The 21,780-nt window shown below is 34.3% G+C and overlaps 1 protein-coding gene across 1 annotated transcript in view; it reads left to right on the top strand.

Moving 5' to 3' along the window:
- The window catches only part of MALRD1 (MAM and LDL receptor class A domain containing 1), a 609,315-nt gene that overhangs the window by 102,488 nt on the left and 485,047 nt on the right, over positions 1–21,780 (top strand). Inside the window, exons 12-14 of the mRNA XM_064368444.1 lie at positions 3,321–3,418; positions 12,421–12,594; positions 20,905–21,025. Coding sequence (XP_064224514.1) covers positions 3,321–3,418; positions 12,421–12,594; positions 20,905–21,025 — 393 coding nt within the window. The remainder of the gene's footprint in view (positions 1–3,320; positions 3,419–12,420; positions 12,595–20,904; positions 21,026–21,780) is intronic.

Here is a 21,780-nt window from a genome sequence, read left to right as displayed (position 1 = left end):
TTATATTGTGCTGATCATATAACCCCTTTGGGGTATGTGGATGTGTAAGAAGTTTACCATAAACAATTCTGATTACCAGAAGTGAACTCCTTGGCATTACCCGGAATTAAATTGGTAAATTCCATATTTCTCTAACTTTGCTCATTGTTTAGAGCAGGCTTATAAAAAGATAAATCAAGAGACCTAGATAGTCCTAGAAGTCCCTGGGTCTGTGGTCAGAGTTTAGCCTGTCTATACCCCTTATCTGCACATACCATTTTAAGATAATATTATCAAATTTCCAAATATTTGGTTAAAGGTATCATAGGGTAGCATGTAGCTTCCAAATCAATTGTCAATAACTTCATATTTTAATTCTATTATCTGTCCATCTAGAAACATGTTATCTCTTTTCATCAACCAGAGAGTTTGTAGTCTTTCACAAAGTTTATAATGCTCTTCATATAAATTATGTCCCTTTTTTGTTAAATTTATTCCTACATTTAAAAAAATTAATTTTGTTACCGGGAGTTGGACATTTCTTGCTGTTTCTCTGTCTAGAAACTTACTGCTAATGTTAAGAGAAATAATTTTATAATATATCTGTTTCCATTTAGCTTACCAAATTGTCTAAATGTTATTATAATTATAAAAAAATAGAATATGTTGTGTTTTTATTTTTACAATTATATTATTGGTAAAACATAAGAACTTCTATTTTTCTATAATGTCTATTCAAAATTTTATTTCCTTGACTTCTACATTCACTAGACCTTTAGATAATATTAGTCTAAGATAATAAATGTTGTCTAATATTATCTCTAATTGATAATTATTGCAGAAATATATTATGTCATTTCTCATTTTAAGTAATATCATTTGCCAGTTAGAATGCTATTTATTTTGGGGTTGTTCACTAGTCTTTATTTAATTATTTCCTTTTGTTATTTTATTAAGATTTGTGACTTTGAAATTGTTCACTAGATTTTCGTAGTCTTTTCAACATTTAGATAGGATTCTATAACTTGACACTTTCATTTGTTGATGTAACTGAATATGGTGACCGAGTTCCTACATTAAACCAAAACTCCTTTCTTGGAAGGCTCGGATTAATTAAGACACATTATTTTTGGAGAACAATTTCAAATTTATTTGATATAATTTTGATTAGAATATTTGTTTCTATGCTCACAAGTGAGATTGCTCTATAGATTTTTAAATTTTGTCCTAATTTCATCAGTTTTATTAAAAATTAAAGGTATTCTGATAACCTAAAATGAATCAAGGAGCTCTCCATATTTTTCTAAGATCTAAGGTCCCTCAAATAATGTTGCAAATGTTTTTTTTTTTTTTTTAATTAAATATGGAGCCAAGTGCAGTGGCTCATGCCTGAAATCCCAGTTGTTTTAGTGCCAAGGCATGAGGATTGCTTGAGGCCAGGAGTTCAAGACAGTGTCCTTATAAAAAATTTTAAAACTAGCTATATGTGGTAGTATGCTCCTGTAGTCCCAGTGGGAGGCTGAAACTGAAGGATTGTTTGAACCCAGGAATTCCAGGAAGCAGTGAGCCATAATCGTGCTACTGCACTCCAGCCTGGGTGACAGAGCCAGAACCTGTCTCAGAGAAAAAACAAGAAAGAAAGAAAAGAGTATTAAATTTAACTCAGCTGTCGGAGCATACATTTCGGTAGGTCTTCTTTTCATTACTTTTTCAGTTACTTTTGTTGTCTAAATGATTTATTCAGGCCTTTTGCTTCTTTTGGAATTTGGAGTCTCAATGTGTATATGTTCTCACCTTCATTAACTGCTTGTTGGAAATAGTGTATATTCTTTTAAATGACTGCTGAAGTAAGGTCTTTGAATATCGGCTCTTTTTTTTTTAGAATTTTGGTTGTCCTTTTAAAAATATTCAGTTGAGTTTTACTTAAATCTGAAGGTTTTTAGGTGGAAGAATTTTTCAAAATCACCTTTTCCCAGTCTTTTTTTTTTCTAGGAGAAGCGTAGAGAATTTAATGAACTTGCTTCATACACTGTTTCCATTACTTGTAGTTTGAAATTTGAGAATAGTAATCTTTATCTTTCCAAGTTGCTTTTTGACATTTAAAAACAATATAAACTGGGTTTCATTTTTCCTACTCAAAGATGACATTGCTGACTCACATCCTTGGTTGTTTGGTTAAACATGTGATGGAGTCTATGAAATCATACATTCTGGTTGGGCACGGTGACTCATGCCTATAATCCCAGCACTTTGGGAGGCTGAGGTGGGCAAATCACAAGGTCAGAGTTCTAGACCAGCCTGGCCAACATAGTGAAACCTCATCTCTACTAAAAATACAAAAAAATCAGCTGGCCTTAGTGGCGGGTGCCTGTAATCCCAGCTACTCAGGAGGCTGCGGCAGGAGAATTGCTTGAACCTGGGATGTGGAGGTTGCAGTGAGCCAAGATTGAGCCACTGCACTCCAGCCTGGGCAACAGTGTGAGACTCTGTCTCACCAAAAAACAAACAAACAAACAAAAAAAACATACAGTCTAGTTCTAAATCCTTTCCTTTCTGTGCAGTTGGCATTGACTTGTATCTAGGAAATTCACTCTCTGAATACGGTATTTTCCAATGAGAATAATTGGGTTTCCAAATTGCCCTTCACTGTGATTATCAAAGGGCAGGATCAGACCTTGACATTGTTGGGCATAGCCTTCCTTGTAAGTCTTCAATATTCAGTGAAGCTACCCTAGACAGTAGCTCCGAACGTGTGATCTTTTAAGCTGCTGAGAGATGTTATCCCTCGCACATTTGCCATAGGCACATCCGCAGTAGTTAAAATCTAAAAGCAGTTATTTTGTTAATGTTCAGATTAGATCTTTAATTAAGCTTTCATCCCCTCTAGCACAGACAACAATGTCAAACATGTGAGCCCCAGGAAAACCCAAAATCCATTCCATAGGCTGATATCCTTCAGTACTTTGTGAAGAAACTAAAAAATAAAGCTCTTCTGAGAATTCATTAAGGGCGTGTTGAATGAATATCTAATTGTCAGCTTAGAAGCGTCATTTAATTTGATGTCAAACTCTATGATATGAGTGAAGCCAATAAAAATGTTCATTTAGGTGATTTGGATCAAGAGCTTGTTTTTAATTGATTAACCGTTATTTTAGGTATTTAATTTTATACATATATAAATGCCATTGCTTATCTACAAACTATAATAGTAAATATGTAAAAATGTAATTTTCTTTATCTAAAGGATAGTTTAATGTGTACAAAGATAAGATTGTGGAGCAAAGAACAGCTAAATGTGCAAGAGAACTTGCATCCATGACACTTTCCCTTTGTTTTTGCAGGATCATTTATTTATTTGGAGGCACAGCAATCCCCTGGGGTGGCTAAGCTTGGAAGTCCTGTTCTTACAAAATTGCTCACTGCTTCTACCCCATGTCAGGTAATCAGCTGTTCTGAATTTCTATTGGCCATTCTGTGGTTGTAAATCGCTAGGCTTGGGTTACTCTGCTAGTAAATGCCTGCCATTTTTTACTATCACTTTAATGATGAATTAAGAGATTTATATGTGCTATTTCAACATGAAATGCCATGTCCTTCTAGAAGACCATTTGTAACACGTAATTGGCACCATTCTTTTTGAGGGCTGTTACAGAAGCTTTCTGTTATTTTATATTCTTTTCACACAGTCATTTCAATAATCTAAATCTGTGGATACATGTTGCCAAAACCTTTGGCCAACAATGTTGATTGAGAAAAATAAAATCAGTTAAATAAGTTTTTGTTGAAAGAAAGACAAATGGATGAGTAAAGATAAATGTATACAGAAAAAATTATAACATTTACTGAAATTTCTTTTTTTTTTTTTTAATGAGTCCTCTGGTGCTGGGTAAACACAAACCAAGCAGTGAAATACTCTTTTTATTTCAACTGCATATTAGAGAGGATGGACTAGTCAGATTTGGTTCAAGTCCCTTTTACCACTTTCTAATTGTGGTACAGACAAATTGTATATTCCTTTTCAGACTCAGTCTCTACACCAGAAACATAACATAATTGTATGGATTAAGAGTCAGCATTTATAGTGGAAGCAGATACAACTGTATGGATTAATGTCAAGGATTAAAATGTGATTAGATAAAGCACCTGGCAAAATATTTGGTACATAGGAGGTAAACAATATTTGTATCAAACTCCGGTATATATGTAACAAATACAATGTTAATTCAGGAAACAATTCCTTTGGTATATATGTACCAAATATAATGTTAATTCAGGAAACATAATTCCTTTGGCATATATGGACCAAATATAATCTTAATTGAGGAAGCATAATTCCTTTGCTTTCCGTGAAAGTGACATCTAAATCAGGTGTCTGTATTCAGCTTGTCTTGTTTTCAGTCCTTTTGAGAGGTCCAACATGCCTCTCAGCCATTAGGATTTCAGCTCATTTTTTAGTCTTTACTTATCAGAAAATAGTGAAGAGATCAATACTACCACACAGTAAATTCATTGCATGTAAGTGTAGTATTAGAGCAGTTTACTTTGGCATCCCTGCTGATGAGGGATATATTATTCAGAGGTATAAAGCTAATTAAACTTTCAGTTTGGTGTAAGTCTAAGTAGAAGTGCCCTGAGTTCTTAATAGTGATGTCCTACTTTCTTTTTTTTCTTTTGTTTTTCTTCCCATTTCTTTGTGAGGATAAGAATTACAACTGCCTGGTCTCTATTTCTACTTTATCCAAATGCCTTTTACCCATTCCCACCTCTTTATTTTAATTAAGTCCTATAAGATAGACAGAAAAAAAGAAAGATAGATACAGATTTTTTTTTAGAAGGTGGGAGGGAAAACTCCAGAAGCACTTGTTCTTTAAAAGTACAAGCTAACTTAGATTTAATTCAAGGTCATACATCAATGTGATGAGATCACTGATGTTAGATATATAGAAGAAATTGAATGTAAAGGAATACGATGTGTTAATTTTGCCTCCTTTACAGAAATTTGAAGATATTAAGAGCTTATTAGAAATTCATATGACTCACCAAAAGTCACTGAGAAATCATATCGATGTATGTGATTTTAAAAGCTGATCTACATTTCCCATCATTGTATGCTTGCTGATAGCCTTTGATTCGTGGTCACTAGGATTGAGTTTTAGTTTATCATTGCTTCCACTTGAGGATGCTTAATTTTTGTTTAAATTTGTAACTTAGTTGGGGTTGGGGTGTTATTTAGGTGGGGTCTCAGTGAAAATGCTGACATGGACACTTCAGGTGCTTGCTAGTTTATCTCAAAACCAAGGCTTCAATCTCTAAAGGGTATGGATACTGACTTAACGGTTTGCCTTGTTTTTTGAAAAACTGAGACTGGTTTAAAGGAGCCACTACAGACTGCCAGAAGAGGTATTTGTTTTTCACGCTTTTCTCTATGTGCTTGAATTTTAGGAGTCTTTGAGTTAGCAGGAAGGATATTTGAGTTACTTTATAATGCTTTCCAGTTTAGGAAGTAGGAGTAAACTGTAGAAGAATGTTATTGATCGTCGGTGGTAAACATAGCTAAGGCTCTCTCTCAGGATTTTTTAAAGACTATAATATGACTTTTTTTCATAAGTTCATGGCAATATGTGATATTTTCTTCCATAAAAGTTACAGAATAAGCAAAAAAAAAAAAAAAAACCAAATCATTACTTTCTTGGGTCATTGGAAAATCTAGCTGATCCTCCAAATTGGAAAGTATTGATAATAGTGCTTTCACGGAACCAATGTCCTTCGTTATTAGGTAGTAGTCAGTCAGTGAGATAATCAGTGCGGGATACTTTGATATGATTAAGGCCTTCATTTTCTGAAATTAGATGATTTTTTCCCCTACATAATCCTATCAGGCTAATATGGTTAAGATTTTTTTTTTTTGAAGGCACTTTAAATAAACATAAGCTGTCTTGTGAGTTGCCGTTTCTAACAGCACAATTTTAGGGCCATTTTGCATGGATTACCTTGTACTGTATATGTGGCCAACACCTGGCATCAGCATGGACAGTTGTTCCTGCAACTAATCATTGTTCAAGATGCGGACTTTAATTTGTGCTTCAAAAGTCCCTTCAGCCACTGGTGGAAAATTGGCATTTTTCTTTGAAATATGAGACAGGACAAACAGAACACGAGGAAGCCAAAGCCATCCTGTCTCATTGGTGTTGAATGCTGTTAGTGTTTACACTTAATTCGGAAATGTAACGTATGAAGGAGATTAATGTGGGTACCAATATTTTCTGAGTTATCATATTTGAGTTACTATTTTAACAACATAATCTCTTACTTTTAGGACTTTGCAATTAAATGCAAGAAGATGGATGATATGAAGTTTTGCTTTCAGAGTTAGTTTGTATGTTCATCTTTTGGCATTTCTTTTGTTTTTAATTCTCCCAACTTGTTTTGCAATTACATTAATATTCCTTCAGTATAGGATAATTCATAGATTGTTTTACAAATGTGAATGAGAAAATCAGGACAAAGTTAGATGAAAACAGAGATGGGTTGGTTCCCAAAGCAAAGTTTATTAGGGCCAGCCTACACATTTGAGTCTTCCAATGCAGAGAGGGCCACATGTGGTTCAGATTCAAGTAAGTAAAAAAGAAACAAAACTAAAAATATTTCTTCTGAGACTTCTTCCCTGAGTGCTTGCTATGATACCAAAGTAAACATTCTACCTGTGATTCAACACGCATATATTGCTTATCTGCTCTGTGCTGATCACGGTCCTCGATGGGGGGAATATAATAGCAACAACCTAAACACATGCTTGCTCTAACAAAATGTAGTTTAGTGAGGGATACTGACAGTGATTCAGTGTAAAATGCTACAAGCTACAAGAGGGTGAGTCCGGTAGAATAACAATACTCTACTTAAAAAACTCTCTCAAAGAGTTTTGAAAGGCCATGCCTTACAATGTGCCCAAAGTAGGACAATGAACTCGAGTCAAAGAACAATTAGAAAAACAGTAATTTTGGAGCATGTCCTAGAACAGTGCAGTTGTGCTCCATTCCCTGGTTGTTGTGTTTAATCCAAGGATCAATGTTAGAATATCTGATGGATTCTAGAGGAAGCAACAGTCTACGGGGGAAAGGGTGAGCAGGTGCTCTCTCCTCTCTGTATATCAAAGCACATGCAGATTAATCATTTAAACTAGACAAACCGATTCTGCTTTATTGAAGTGTTGTAACTTAGCGAGTTAGATGGAATGCACCACACACTGAGTTCCAAATTAAGAGTCCTTCATTGATTTGCCGGCGACGGAGAGAGACGGTTAATGCTCAAAATTCCCTCGGCCCTGAGGAAGGGGCCTGATTATCTTTTATATCTTGATTTAGGTAGGGGAGGGGAGTACCTAGCTGAAGTGGAATTTTACAGAAGCCGAAAAACAGGTTAGAGAAAGGGGCTGTGGGCACAGGTGATCCAAGAAGGGGGACGATCAGGCTCCTTCTACACAATGATCAAAGGGAAACTTTTTTCTTACAATAGCAGTGGGGAGGTATGCCAAGCAGGATGCTGTTACAGTGGTTACACGTGTTAAGAACAGTATGCTTCAATGCTTCTAAGGGCAGCATGACCCAGTTATGCATGCAAAGGGACTGTGGTAAGGAGGGAGAAGCCAGGTTGGAGTTTACAGCTAAAATGGAGTCAGTTATGCTAGCCCAGGGTAGGTTATTACAGAAGATTCTAAACCTGAACTTAAGCTTGTTCAGGAGAAGAATGCCCAGGAAAAAGCATAATTGACTAGGAGCCATACAAATCACTATGGTAATGGTGAGGGATGTGTGTGTTTGTCTGTGTGTTTATGTATGTGTTGAATGGTTCCCTCTTTATAATAATAATTATCATCATATAATATTATACATTATAATATGTTTACTATTATAATAATGGATTATATTTAAGTATAATTATATATTATATAATAAATATTATATAATTATTATAATATATTGACACCAGTCAGAATATATTCCCTTTTAATATAATATTATAATAATAATATTCTCAGATGAATTTTGAGGAGCTACAGATATCTTAGCTTTTTTTCTTTTCTGTTATTTGTTTATTTTGCTTTTTTTTGGCTATTATTCTTCTGTATCTTTGTATTCTAGATCTTTTAAAGGTGCAGCAAGTGTGGCAATAAGCAGACTGAGGAAGATGTAAAGGGCCTTATGTGACACAGAGAAGGCAAAGGTAGCTGAGGGTTTGGAATAAAATTAAGAATGGACATGAAGAGCTGACCAAGGAGCTCTGAGATTGAGAAGAAATTGGACAAAGGCCATAGGATAGTTGAGAAAATTGGCAGAAAATTTAAAGAGGAGAATTACACCAGGAGACAGATCAAAATAATAAAAAAAAAAGAAAACAAAGAAATAAGGAAGAAATCATTTTAAACTTCTGAATCATGACCTTGAGTGTCCCAGAATGAAGTATCAGAGAGCTCAAGGCCCCAGAGGAACTGTTCTGACCCGAGAGCCAATGGAACCAAGACTATCACCCCCTCTTCAGCTTAGACACCCATATGCAGTAACTGGTGTAAATCACCAGATGCATTCTCCTTTGTTAGAAAATGTATGCTTTTATATATATATATATATATTTTTTTTTTAATAGAAATAATTTAAAATCTAAGAATATAATTTAAAATAATTGGAGCTTTCATTTTTGTCTTCAGTCTTCAAAAAGAACCGCTTTGTTGGAAAGTTTAACTACATGAAATTCTCTTGAATGCAGTGATTCAAAGTCTTGAGTAGTCATACTTTAAATAAAATCTGCCTTAGTAAAGATCCAAGAAAAGTAAAAGCAAGCCCTTTTTATTAACATTTTATTCAACTGATTTTGAATGAATCTGGCATGCATCGAGAAAATATTCTTTAAAAATGATCAAGTAGTAAGTAAATTTTGAATGTTTGGTGTAATCTTCACTTACATGCTTTGCAGATCTGTTTAATGCAACATTCTGGGTTAATGGAAAATCTCCCCTATGTTAAGTATAGTAGACACTAGCTACATAGAGCTATTGAGCATTTAAAACATAACTGAGAAACTGAATTTTTCACTTTGTTTAATTTTAGTTAATTTACATTTAATGGCCACACTATTTTCACACTTTTATAATTATGTTAATTATAATTAAATGTTCATTTTCTTTTACCACTCTTCTTCCCGAAGACTCAGAAGTCCCTAAGGACCCTTAATGCCTTATTAAAAATGTGTAATTATTTTGACATACAATACATTCTCTTTCTTCCTCTCTTTCCTCTCTCTCTCTCTCTCTCTCACACACACACTTTCTTTCTCTGTATACTCGTGAATGTTTACAGGCATTTACTTAAGCATCGATGCTAACGGTCCACTCATTTCTTTCTTCTTCTTTTTTAAAAACACATATTAACTGAATACCTAGAAAATACAAATTACTATAACAGGTTCTGTGAGGAATTCATGACATATTTTATGACTTTGAGTTTATGGTTTAGTATTCTGCTATTGGCCTATACTGGGTGGGTTGAGAGCCACAGAGTTTGTGCACTTGAGTATTGCTTATGTGAAATCACAACTTGTATCAATAACTTAAAATTGATCATTAGAGAAATTCACATCAAAACCACAATGAGATATCATCTCACACCAGTCAGAATGGCCATTATTAAAAAGTCAAAAGATAACATGCTTGCAAGGTTGTAGAGAAAAAGGAATGCTTATATACTGTTGATGGGAGTGTACATTAGTTCAACGATTGCAGAAAGGACTATGGTAGCTGCTCAAAGAGCTGAAAGCAGAAGGACCATTCCACCCAACAATCCCATTACTGGGTGTGTATACCTAGAGTAATAGAAATCATTCTACTATAGGTCAGGGACAGTGGCTCATGCCTGTAATCCCAGCACTTTGGGAAGTTGAGGTGGATGGATTACTTGAGTCCAGGAGTTCATGACCAGACTGGGCAACATGGTGAAACCCTCTTCTCTATTAAAAATTTTAAAAAGTAGCTGGGCATGGTGGTACACGCCTGTAGTCCCAATTACTCAGAAGGCTGAGGTGGGAGAATCACCTGAGCTCAGGAGGTTGAGGCTGCAGTGAGCCGTGATCACGCCACTGCATTTCTGGACAACTAGAGTGAAACCCTGTCCAAAAAAAAAAAAAAAAAAAGAGACATCATTCTGTCATAAAGACACATACACTCGAATGGTCACTGTAGCTCTATTTATAATAACAAGGACATGGAATCAACCTAGATGCCCGTCAGTGACAGATTGGATAAAGGAAAAGTGGATATATGTACTATGTACTATGGAACATGCAGCCATAAAAAAAGAACAAGATCATATCTTTTGTGGAAACATGAATGGAGGTGGAGGCCATTATCTTTAGCAAACTAACACAGGAAGAGAAAACCAAATACCACATATTCTCACTTACAAATGTGAACTAAATGATGAGAACTTAGGAACGCAAAGAAGGAAACGACAGACAGTGGTGTCTACTTCAGTGGGGAGGGTAGAGGAGGGAGAGGAGCAGAAAAGATAACTGTTGGGTACTAGGCTTAGTACCTGGGTAACTAATCTGTACAACAAGCCCCCGTGACACATGTTTACCTATGTAATAAACCTTCACATGTACCCCTGAAACTAAAATATAAGTAAAAAGAAAAAAAAGAATTAAGAAAAAATTGTGGTTGTATCAATAACTTTTGTTCAGTGATTTCACTCTCGAAACTTGAAAAGATAATGGAATATTTCTTGGTATTTAATAACTTAAGAATGCAAATTCTGTAAAAAAGTAGATTAAATATAAATTCTGAGCTCTTATTCCATTGAATATGGATCCCATTGGCATTTATACTTAATACACTATTAAAAAAACTTCACACTGGTGATGTACTGAGTGACAGTTTGACAGCTTGAAATTCTGATGGGACATGCACATCTCTTGTACAACTAGGTTTAAAGCTCTGTTTTGCGTATTTACAAGCTTGAGACATAGTGAAACTTACATCAGGGATCTAAAATTTAATTGCAGTAGAGAAACATGAATTCTCTCTTTCCATGGAATTTAATTAAACACTTCCATTATTTTTGTTTCTAATTTATCTGTCAAAGTGTTAATTAAAGTAAACATAGTAATAAAATCTAAAATGAAATAAACAGTCAGAATTTTTAAATTAGGTGGTGACAAGTAGACATTGATAAAAATGTATACCAAACAGAATGCTTGATGTTTTGAAATGAACAATTTTTTTAAAAAAGTATTTAAAACTTCTTTTTCAGTCAACATTCATCACTGGAATTGGGTCCCAACAGTGAAATACATGACTTGCATATATATACACTAGTATCTGTTCATGTATCAGTATAAAAGCACAATGATGAATGGGAAAATTTTTTTTTAAAGAGAATTGAAATTTTAATGAACCTAAAAAAATGTCACTGAATCTAAAGAGAAATATTCCATTTTTGAGAGACCTCATCTTTGAATATTGAGTTTTTCTTTAAAACATACAGCCTTAGAACCTGCTATATAATAATGAGAGGAAGCAAAAAATTTTGACTATAGCATATCTGGACTTGTTTTAATGGACATTTTGTGGGCATATTTTACAGAATGAATCATCAAGACAACATTTAGGGAATTAGCTTTTGCCTCACACTGCTCCAGGTACTTAGAAAGTGCTCAGTAAATATTGGTTGAATCAATAACAGCACCAAATTTCACGTTGGGGCAACTGCTATCAGCACCTGGAATAATCCTCTCTTTTCTCTTCACTATGTAGTTAAGACATCAAACCTTTAGATTGTGTCATTATTGATGGGAAATAGGAAGTAAAATGATTAAGCCTCCCTACCCTCAAAGAATGTTGTCTTACTTGACTCGATTATTGATGAACAGTATCCTGTGAGCTTCCAAGTTATTTGAGAACACTACCACAGAGACTAAATTGGTAAAAAGTATTAATTTCAGTTTTTAAAATTAACCTAAGAAAATAATTTTTGAGGAAACTTTTTCTTGGTTTGGTGTTTGAAACATCAAGTATGTATATTTGTAACTTGGTATCTTAACATGTACTTACCAGATTTATAAGAAGCCAGAGAATAGGATTCTGAAAACTTTCATGGAAACAATAGTGCTGCCCATGACTGGGTTACAATCTTGGCTCACTGCAACCTTTGCCTTCTGGGTTCAAGTGATTCTACTGCCTCAGCCTCCCAAGTAGCTGGCATTTCAGGTGCATGCTACCACTCCCGGCTAATTTTTTTGTATTATTAGTAGAGACAGGGTTTCATGCCTATAATCCCAGCACTTTGGGAGGCCAAGGCAGGTAGATCACCTGAAGTCAGGAATATTTCAAATCATAGGAAAAACTACTAGACATGTTAATGGAATATTCATATCATTGAAAACATGTTTCAACAGGTGCAGTTTTGGTATCATTTGTCTCAACATTCACATCTCTCGGTTTTTACAAGAACATCTCTAGATGGAAACTTGCAGATGCAAGGCAAAACAATCAGATCTTCTGAATCTCAGTGGAGCCATGCAAAAATTGATCTCATTGCAAAAGCAGAAGACTCTACTCTACCTTTTCAGGTAAGCGCATAAGAAATTAATGCAACTCAGCAGAAGACACTTATTTAATGGTATTTCATTCAGATAACAAAATAACACACATAGCTTATGAATTTATTCAACATTAATGAAGCGAACACATTCAGAGATCAAACACATGATCAGGGATGAGTAGAGAAGTGGTTTTGACTATGTGCTCAAGATGTATCTGTGGAATAGTAGCAAAGGTGGAGATAAGAATTGAATAAGATGGCAGAGAGAAGAGTAACTTAAAAGGATATTTTTTTTTTTCTAAGTGAAGACGTTGGATTATATGATGTAGTGAAAAAATATGACTTGGACTGTAATCATATTTTAATCCTATTGCCTCATTTTCTGCTGCCTGGTAACAGAGAGAATGTTACCAACCTTTGGGAACTGAGGATATTATATTATGTGAAATAAGCCAGGCACAGAAAGACAAATATGGCAGGTTCTTACTCATGTGTGGGAACTAAAAAGTTGATCACATGGAGGTAGAGAGGAGAATGGTGGTTACTAGAGGCTGAGAAAGGTGGTGGGGAGGAGGAGGTTATGAAGGGAGGTTTGTTATTGGTTAAAAATGTAGTTAGATAGAAGGAATACGTTCTGGTGTTTGATAGCACAGTAGTGCAGCTATAACAAGTTATTGTGTATATCAAAATATTTAGGATATAAGATTTGGAGTGTTCCCACAAAGAAACGAGAAATGTGTGAGGTGATAGATATCCTAATGACCTTTATTTGATCATGACACATTGTATACATGTATCAAAATGTCATACTTACTCCATAAATATGTACATCTACTATGTATTAATAAAATATAATAATAAAAGAGGGCAATTGTATCTTGTCAAATGGGTGTTCTAATTTCTACCCTCCTGTACATAAGTGCTCTGGCTGACATTTGAAAAGAGCTATTTTGGAAGTTAGACTGGATGGAGTGGAATATGTTGGAAAATACGCTGTTTTGGAGTCAGATGGTCTGAGTTCTAATCTCTGCTCTGCTCATTGGTTGCTAAGTGACTGCATAAATATTGTCTTTGAGCATCAAATTTCCTAATCTGTAAAAACCACAGTGACAATAAAAGCCATACTCCAGGGGAGTCTGAATATTAAAGATAATATAGCTAAAATTGCAGCCATGAACATGGGCTCTGGTGGCTTGGGTTCAAGTTTCATTAGTGGGTGTGAAGATAATAGCTGGGGCTGTAAGGGTCCGTGATATCTACCACACCTCATCTCATCCTCATTTCTGAACAAATTGATAAATACAGAAGTTAAACAGGTAGAGAATACATATTTTGGAGCAGATGGCTTTAGAATGTAGAGCCACCTATTTAAAATAATGCTTGAGCTCAGAATAAATAGAATTACGCAGAGAACAACTGACTGTGCTGGAGAAATATAGAGCTCGTACTTTAGGGGAAGTCTCTTACTGTTAGCCAGAGATAATATCAAAATGCATGCCTCCTGAGGACAGGCTGGCTCCCAATAGTGGGTGTTGAATGGGAGAAGAGGATGAGTCGAGCTCACCCAGGTTACTCTTCTAACATCACTGTCAGCTAAATCTTCCTCCTCTCACAGAAAGAGTGAGGAGTAAGTAACAGCAATGTTACTACAGGGAACTGCCTTTCCATGGAAGCAGGAAGAATAAGCCTCGACTGTAATCAATTACTGTTCTCTACTTTGTAGAATTATTGTGAGGATTATATAGTATATATTTGTAAAGCACATGGGAGAGAATCTGGCATAAACAACTAAGAATAGCTAAATAGAATTTAGCTATTTTTATTGCTGTAGTTATTCTTTGGATATTGTCTGGAAATAGTAGACACTCAATTAGTGTTAGTGTTCTCTGTTTTAAAAGGGAATTTCCGCTTGATCAGAACTCTAGGCTCAATCATTAAAGGCTTCTTCACTCAGTGAAGGTCTCCAAATTCCCTTCTCAAAGATCAATTTATCATTCTATTCTCATATTTAATGGACAAAGACATCATGAATACTAGTAGCTCTTAATTGGGAAGCATTTGACACAAAGGTCAGTCATGGAATTGTTCTGGTGTCATTCTCCATCTCAAGGAGCAGGGCAATGAAATCAGAAAAATTTGATCTTTTGCCTCCTGCATTTATATTCTATATAAAAATTATTTTCATTTGGTTTCCTTTTAGTTAGAATGGAACTTACCAAGAAGATCATTCATAGTTTGTCATTAATTGACATATTGAAAAGAAAACAGAATGTCCTTTCTAGCAGTAGTTAATTTAGAAATATGAATTGAAACATACGCCATTCCTGTCTATGACTGGAAGCTCTCTTTGACTCATCCCAATTACTGAAAAGTTTCAGTGAATGCAGTTTTTGTTTTCTCTTTAATTTTCTCCTTTTTGGTTATAGTAATGGTTTTACTTTGCAGAGCAAATGGAGACTATCCCTTATTATCTGGGGGCATATTCACTAGTTTGTAGATGGCCAGTGATTTGATTAGATTTTGTGATTTGGCTGCAATGGATGTGTGAGAGTTTCTAACCCAGCCCTGCTGTTCCCTCTCCCTTCATCCCCCTCCTGGTGGCTCAGCACCTTGTGTTGCTTTTTCTTTCCAATCAGCCTCAATGCTGAGTTCTTTCAAGGCTTCACATGCTTAATTTACCTCAGAGAAGCTAAGACTTTTCCTCTAGCCTCCCGACTAGGTTACAAGTTGGCTACAGCACACATTTATTTTGGAAACTACAGATGAGTAAAAGAAAAATTAGAAAAAAAAAATCCCTGAAATTTCACTCTCAAGAAGGCTAGGACAGCCCTATAATATCTAATCAGCAATTTAGAAAATTAAATTTGGAAAGCAATAAGCTTTTGAAAAATGAATTTAGAGGCAGAACCCAAGCTGCCCTGAACCACTGTGAGGCCTTTAAGGCAGTTCATTTCATGATAGGTTTGATTAAACAGTGCTGCCCCCAGTCTCTCAGAGGGTATCATGTAATAAACACTCTCAGTGTTATGTTACCATTCTCAGCTCTAAACTATTCGAATTTCAAAACTCCTCTGGCCCCAAAGACTTTAGATAAGGAACCGTGGACTTGTATTGACGTTCTGTTGTGAATCAGTCCAGATTTTATACACACATAATACATAAAAATAGATACACTTGCACAGATATATACATGGTAATATTTAAAACATCAGTGCTGTGTATATTTACTATTAAACTTTTCAAACTAGTAGTTAATACAGAGAGAAACAAATACCCAAATATACCTCAGGATTAACTAATGTTAGTATTTTGTTTGCTTATAATGTTAGTTCGTTTGCTCATGAAGATTCAACTTTTGTCCTTGTATCTCTCCATCCCATTTCTTATCCTTTGCAGAAAAAAAACAAGTACTAATATTATGTTGGCTTTAACCTCATTTCTCTAAGTGTATTTTTAAAGATATGGAGGTATACATGAGGATTCTAGCTAGGTACAGTTCTACTTTGTTCTTTTATCAGCAACAAATGCAAAAGATATTATACCTACAAATAGTTAATCTAGCTTTTATAATATTCAAATATTTAAAGTTTGTCTTCTTGAAAATAGGCTAGGATTTAAGTTTAGTAGCCTAAATCATTTAAGGGTGGCTTTAGTCATTGTCTATCCATTGGTTACATGCGAATAAGTTCTGAACATATTTATACAGTACAGTGTAATCCAATCCAAATATTGGAAAGAAGACATCAAATCATGTGACCTCTGTGTTCCCTTTTAGCCATGAAATTCTGATTCAGTGTGGTTCTTTTGATGTCAGTTGTAGACATTATAACAGAATACGAATTGCTTTGGATTTCGTAGGAAATAAGAACCCCTAATTAGGAAGGGCATTCGTTCTTCCTGCCAGCAAAGAATTAGGTTTACTGTTTATTCTGTAAGAACAGTAAATAAATGACATTTCAATATTCCCTCTGTTTCTTGTGAGAATTTTTTTGGAAAAATTTAGGTTAAAGAGCTAATAGTATTTTTCAAATCTGTTTTAACTTGGCCTGCTCATTTGCTATGTTCAGCTTTTCACACGAATATATATATTTTAATATTTCTTTTTCCCCCTAACTGCTGTGCTCAGTTTTAGTATCTCAGGGTGGCACTTTTTCTGAGTACTGTCCATTGATTTCAAGTTGCTTTACTTTCTTCGAGCCTCCCATTAAAGGGTAATTGTATCATATTTTAGATTTCATTTTGAAATGACCCTTTTGTGAAATTTCCCACAATGATGGATACCATGTTCTCTCTTTATCAGAGTCAATGATATAAATCAATAACAATTTCCTGACATTATTTGACGATTCAGTGAAGAGTAAGATTCATAATGTGAAAGTAAAAGGTGATTGAGTGTCTGTAAAGTTGCTGTGTCCTTGGCCTGCTTAATCTAAGGCTGCATGAAATCTTGTTTCTCCAGGCAGCCCTGTTCTGACCACTAAGGCCCAGTTATCTCTTTATTTCATTAGAGATGTAGGATGGTATAATCATTAATGGCTCAGCTTACATATTTTTCTTACTTGATATGTGAGACTTAACCAGTTACTTCTTTTCTCTAAACTTCTGTTTCTTTCACTTTAAAATATGAAAATAGCATCGTCTTCACAGGATTAAAACAAGTGAATATGTCTTGCATATAGTAAGTGCTAAATACAAGTTGGCTGTTGCTCTTATGACTGATACCATCATTCTTCAAAAATTAATACATTCCCACTTCTCTCTACTCCTTTTTACTATATTCCTATTTTCTTGGATTCATATGTATTTTGTCCTCCTGGTTTTTTTTGAAAACAAAATTTCTATGTTAGTTGCATATGTTTTAGGAAAAGCCCCTCATTTTTTCAGTTGTAAGAAGTAATCACTTGATTGTGAACATTTATGAATTTTTGTGGTTCCTAAAAGCAAATTGTTTTGTTCTTAGAGTGAGTAATATAATTGAATAAAACAAAAATCAACAAGATCCCAAAAAATTGTTTTAGAAGAGAGAGTACTCTAGTTTAATTTAAAATTTAAATTCTCCAATTACTTTAAGAATCATAAAATGAGGTTTTCAGTCTTCCTCCATCCATAGTTGAAACAGCTCTTCAGAGTGATCTCCTTCTCACTTACCGATTACCAATTGATGCTGACCATAGTTCCAAAAGGGAATTGCTTTTAGTCACAACTAAAATATTTACATATATTATTTTGATTAAAACAAGCAATAAAAAATAGGAACAGCCAAGATGATTTTGAAACCATGAAATGGTCATTATTTACAGGTATAACAGACGTTTTTTGGAGGAAGTAACCACTTTTTTTAAAAAATTGGTATGATTTTGATTAATGGTAGAATTACAATTTCTAATTGTATAATTATGAATTTAATTATATAGAAGTAAGCAATCAAAAATATAGATGATCTAGTATTATTTTATTTGGCTTTTGAAGTTGTATTTATCCTTACATTTTAATATGAATATGTAAGGGAACCTGGTGGTTCCTTTCAGGTAAAATAATGTAACCACATTTTAAAGACTACCTCATGATTCTACTTCACCTCATCCCAGGGCCCATTCATTCCATTCAAATAAATATGAAGGGCATAGAGAAGTGCTTCAAAGAGTCTGTTTTTTCTCCACTCTTCTCTGAGTAGCACAGACCTTCAAATATGATAGTCAACAAATGCTTGTCTAATGAGTCTGAAGAATTAAACATCTATTTTAATTGACATCAATGCAAGATGTATTATAATAAAGAATTTAGAAAAACTCTTTCAAATGTAAAGCTGTCTAAAAAAATGACAGTCACTTAATGGGATTGAATACAATATATTTGTAAAGTATGACATTTGTATATATTTAACAAGATCATTCTTCAAAACCTATGCTATTTTCTGCCTCTGGTACAAAGGCTAAATTTCTCCATTACGATTCTACAGAAGCCATCTCTAATCAGAATCTTAAAAATTATTATGTACATTGCATTAAAACATCAAAAATTGCAAATAAAGCAACAGTCCCTGCTGACCACTGTCATCACCCATTATAGATTTTATCTTGAGTATTTATAGATAACAATTTATTTTTACATCCAGTCCATTTTCTATTTACTTAATATATATAAATGTACCACATATACTCAGAAATCTAAACTACTGTATATTTTCAGCCTAAGTAATATTATACTATAATTTTTTTTTCTGTAACTTAATTGTTTTACTCTAAAACACATGTTGAATTTCTTTCCATAATGACACATGGAAATAGATATTATTTTTAAGTAGTATAGTATTTCTCACTATTTATTGATTCACATATAAGTTCTTTGCTGTCATTTGTCATCAAAACCAGCACTGAAACAAACATTCCCCACAGGCCTTCATATGTGTATACCTGTGAGTGTCTCTCTAGGGTAAATACCAAAAAATGAACTCAATTTTTTATAGTCTATGCAATTTTTCTTTTTCATAGATACCATCTCCTTGCTCTCCAATTGAACTATACCAACTCATGGAATTTTCCTTCCCATCTATTACCTGATTAATGTGGTGTTCTCTTAAAGTCTTATACTCCTGTAACACCCATCAAGATTTTCTAAACACAGCATGCACTTTCTTCTCTTTGTGTTTTTGCTGAGATTGCTGCCTTAGTTTCTCCAGGTAAAATATTTTGCCCAACAAAATTTGGTATCATGGAGACTTACTATTATTTCTCTACCAAATCTTTTCTCAAACTCTCATTATTGGCAGAAAGAATGATGTGTCGTCTTTGAGTGTCCTAGTATTTTATTTCTTATACAGCATTTATGATGTGGTGTAGTTAATGTATGATACCAAGTGTAGGAGAGAAAAAGTAATACCTTTTCCTCACTCATCACAAGGGGCATGGCTGGAACCCCTACAACAAAAGATAGGAAAAATAACAAATTTATTAACATTTTATGTGACATAGGGGCTACAAAAACGAAGGCCCAAAGACCAGGGAAAACTCTCTATGTTTATGCTTAGGTTCAATGATAAATGGACCGCTATGAAGAAATATAGTTAGACAAAAAGAGTATGATCTCATGGCAATAAATTGGAGAGATCTCAGCAAAGATCTTTGTTGGCCTCTATATATAGCATTTCTTTCCTCCAGATATAGATAGGGTGGAACACCAGTTACATGAGGGTCTTGTGACCTGTTTTGAAGAGAAATAAGTCAAATAATTTTTTATAGCCAGTTCTCACAAAGAAAAGGGCAGGGGGAATCAGAGAGTGACTCCAAGGTGGTATATTTTAGGATAGCATGTTCTGAGCCCTAACACAAGTAATTTTAAAGATCCTTGAGATTGGAGACCCTCCCTGATAAGATAGAGATGTACCTACTGTCTGTGTCCTGGACTGGTGGTCCACTATGTGGGTTTATAGATTCTAGGCATAAATTACCTCTTCCCTTCCCCTTCTTCCTTCCTTCCTTCCTTCCTCCCTCCCTCCCTCTTCCCTTCTTTGTTCTGCTCCTTCTCTTTCTTCCTTCTCTCTCTTTCTTTCTTTTTTCTCTTTCCTTCTTTTCTTTTCTCTTTTCTTTTCCTTCCTTCCTTCTTTTCTTTCTTTCTCTCTTTCTCCCCTTTCTCCTCCCCTCCGCCCTCTTCTCCCCTCCCCCCCTCCCTCCCTTTCTTTTTCTTTATTTCTTATCCTCTCTTTTTTTCTTCTTGGAATAGTAACATAATATGAGTGATAAGAAAGAAAACAAATTATATCAGTCATTATTCAGACTGTTAGAATAAACTTAGATAGATGTCTCTGAGTGCTTTAGTATATGAATATTATTAACTACTATATGTGGTTATTGATGTGTGCTTTACTACATTGAGTATGTTTCTGTGTATGTATTTAATATATATTATGTTTCTATGTATATATATAAAATACTTAAATATTTTAATATGGAAAGAAATCATTGCCTCCAGCACACTCATTACAAATGAATTCATATCTCAAATTGAGTTGTAAGCCACACAGTTGATTGCTCCAAAGAGCTCATTATAAATGCATATGACCCTTAATGGCTCCAGTGGGGAGAAAGACCATCACTAGTGATGAATGTTACAACTTTTAATTAAAACAAGGTTACCTTTGGCATTAAGGTTACATAAGATGCTGTCAAAGCAGTTATGACTTTATAAATTTAAATTAGGGTGTTCTGGTCAGAACAGTTTTCTAAAATTAGATTGGAAAATGGGACAGATGGAAATAGGGTTCCTCTACACAAGGAAATATGATTGTAAGACATTACTTTTGTGATGTGTTTTTAACAGATTTATCTTTCTGTAATTATAGTTAATTTTGGAAGCTACTGTTTTGTCATCAAATGCTACCGTTGCTCTAGATGACATCAGTGTATCCCAGGAATGTGAAATTTCCTATAAGTCACTTCCAAGGACTAGTACCCAAAGCAAAGGTAAGTTTTTTTTTGTTTGTTTTGTTTTGGTCATTGTTGCTTTTTTAAACTTTGAATTAAGCTCTTCTCAATATCAAAATATAAAATGTATTAGAATCACAAATACCTAAAACAGGATGTGGATTTGATCACCTGTTCTTGAAACTGAAAATATATATACTTTTTCAAAACGTAAACATCTGATCTATCATAGTTTAGTCCTTAAGCCTCTCTTCCAGTAATATGGAAAATATTCTATGCTTGCAGCTGAAATTATTACGTCCAAATATTTTAATTACAAAAATTGTGAAAAATTATAATTATTTTACTTGTTTTAAATACACTTCTATAAACATTCACTTCTCTATTAATTTTATTCGGAACTTTAAATGAGCATGTAATAATATTCATATTTCAGAATCACCCAGGAATTAAAAAAAAAAAATCAAGGTTGTGTTTGGAAAAATGATGTAAGGGCAACCAGAAATTTAAAACTGGACCTTAAAATTCTGTGTTTCTATTCAAAATTTAATATTTTCAATTCATGGATGGAGTTTGTCTAATTCTTTGACTAAATGTTTTGGAGAGAATATCAATTAAAGGCCAGAAATGTTGCCATAAAAATGGATCCCCTATAGTCAACTATGTATTGTAAAACCTAATCATTATTTAGATTCTGGGATCAGTGTACACATTGAAGAGATTACACTATGTCTTCAGTTCCATTCTCTTTCTAGTACTAATTGATGTTTTTCTCTGACCACTCCTACCCTTGG

Source organism: Aotus nancymaae, unplaced genomic scaffold (assembly GCF_030222135.1).
Source record: "Aotus nancymaae isolate 86718 unplaced genomic scaffold, 86718_ANA_hifiasm-v0.15.2.pri h1tg000077l, whole genome shotgun sequence".
In the NCBI taxonomy this organism is placed as follows: Eukaryota; Metazoa; Chordata; class Mammalia; order Primates; family Aotidae; genus Aotus; species Aotus nancymaae.
This window is presented reverse-complemented; position numbering and strand designations above follow the sequence as displayed.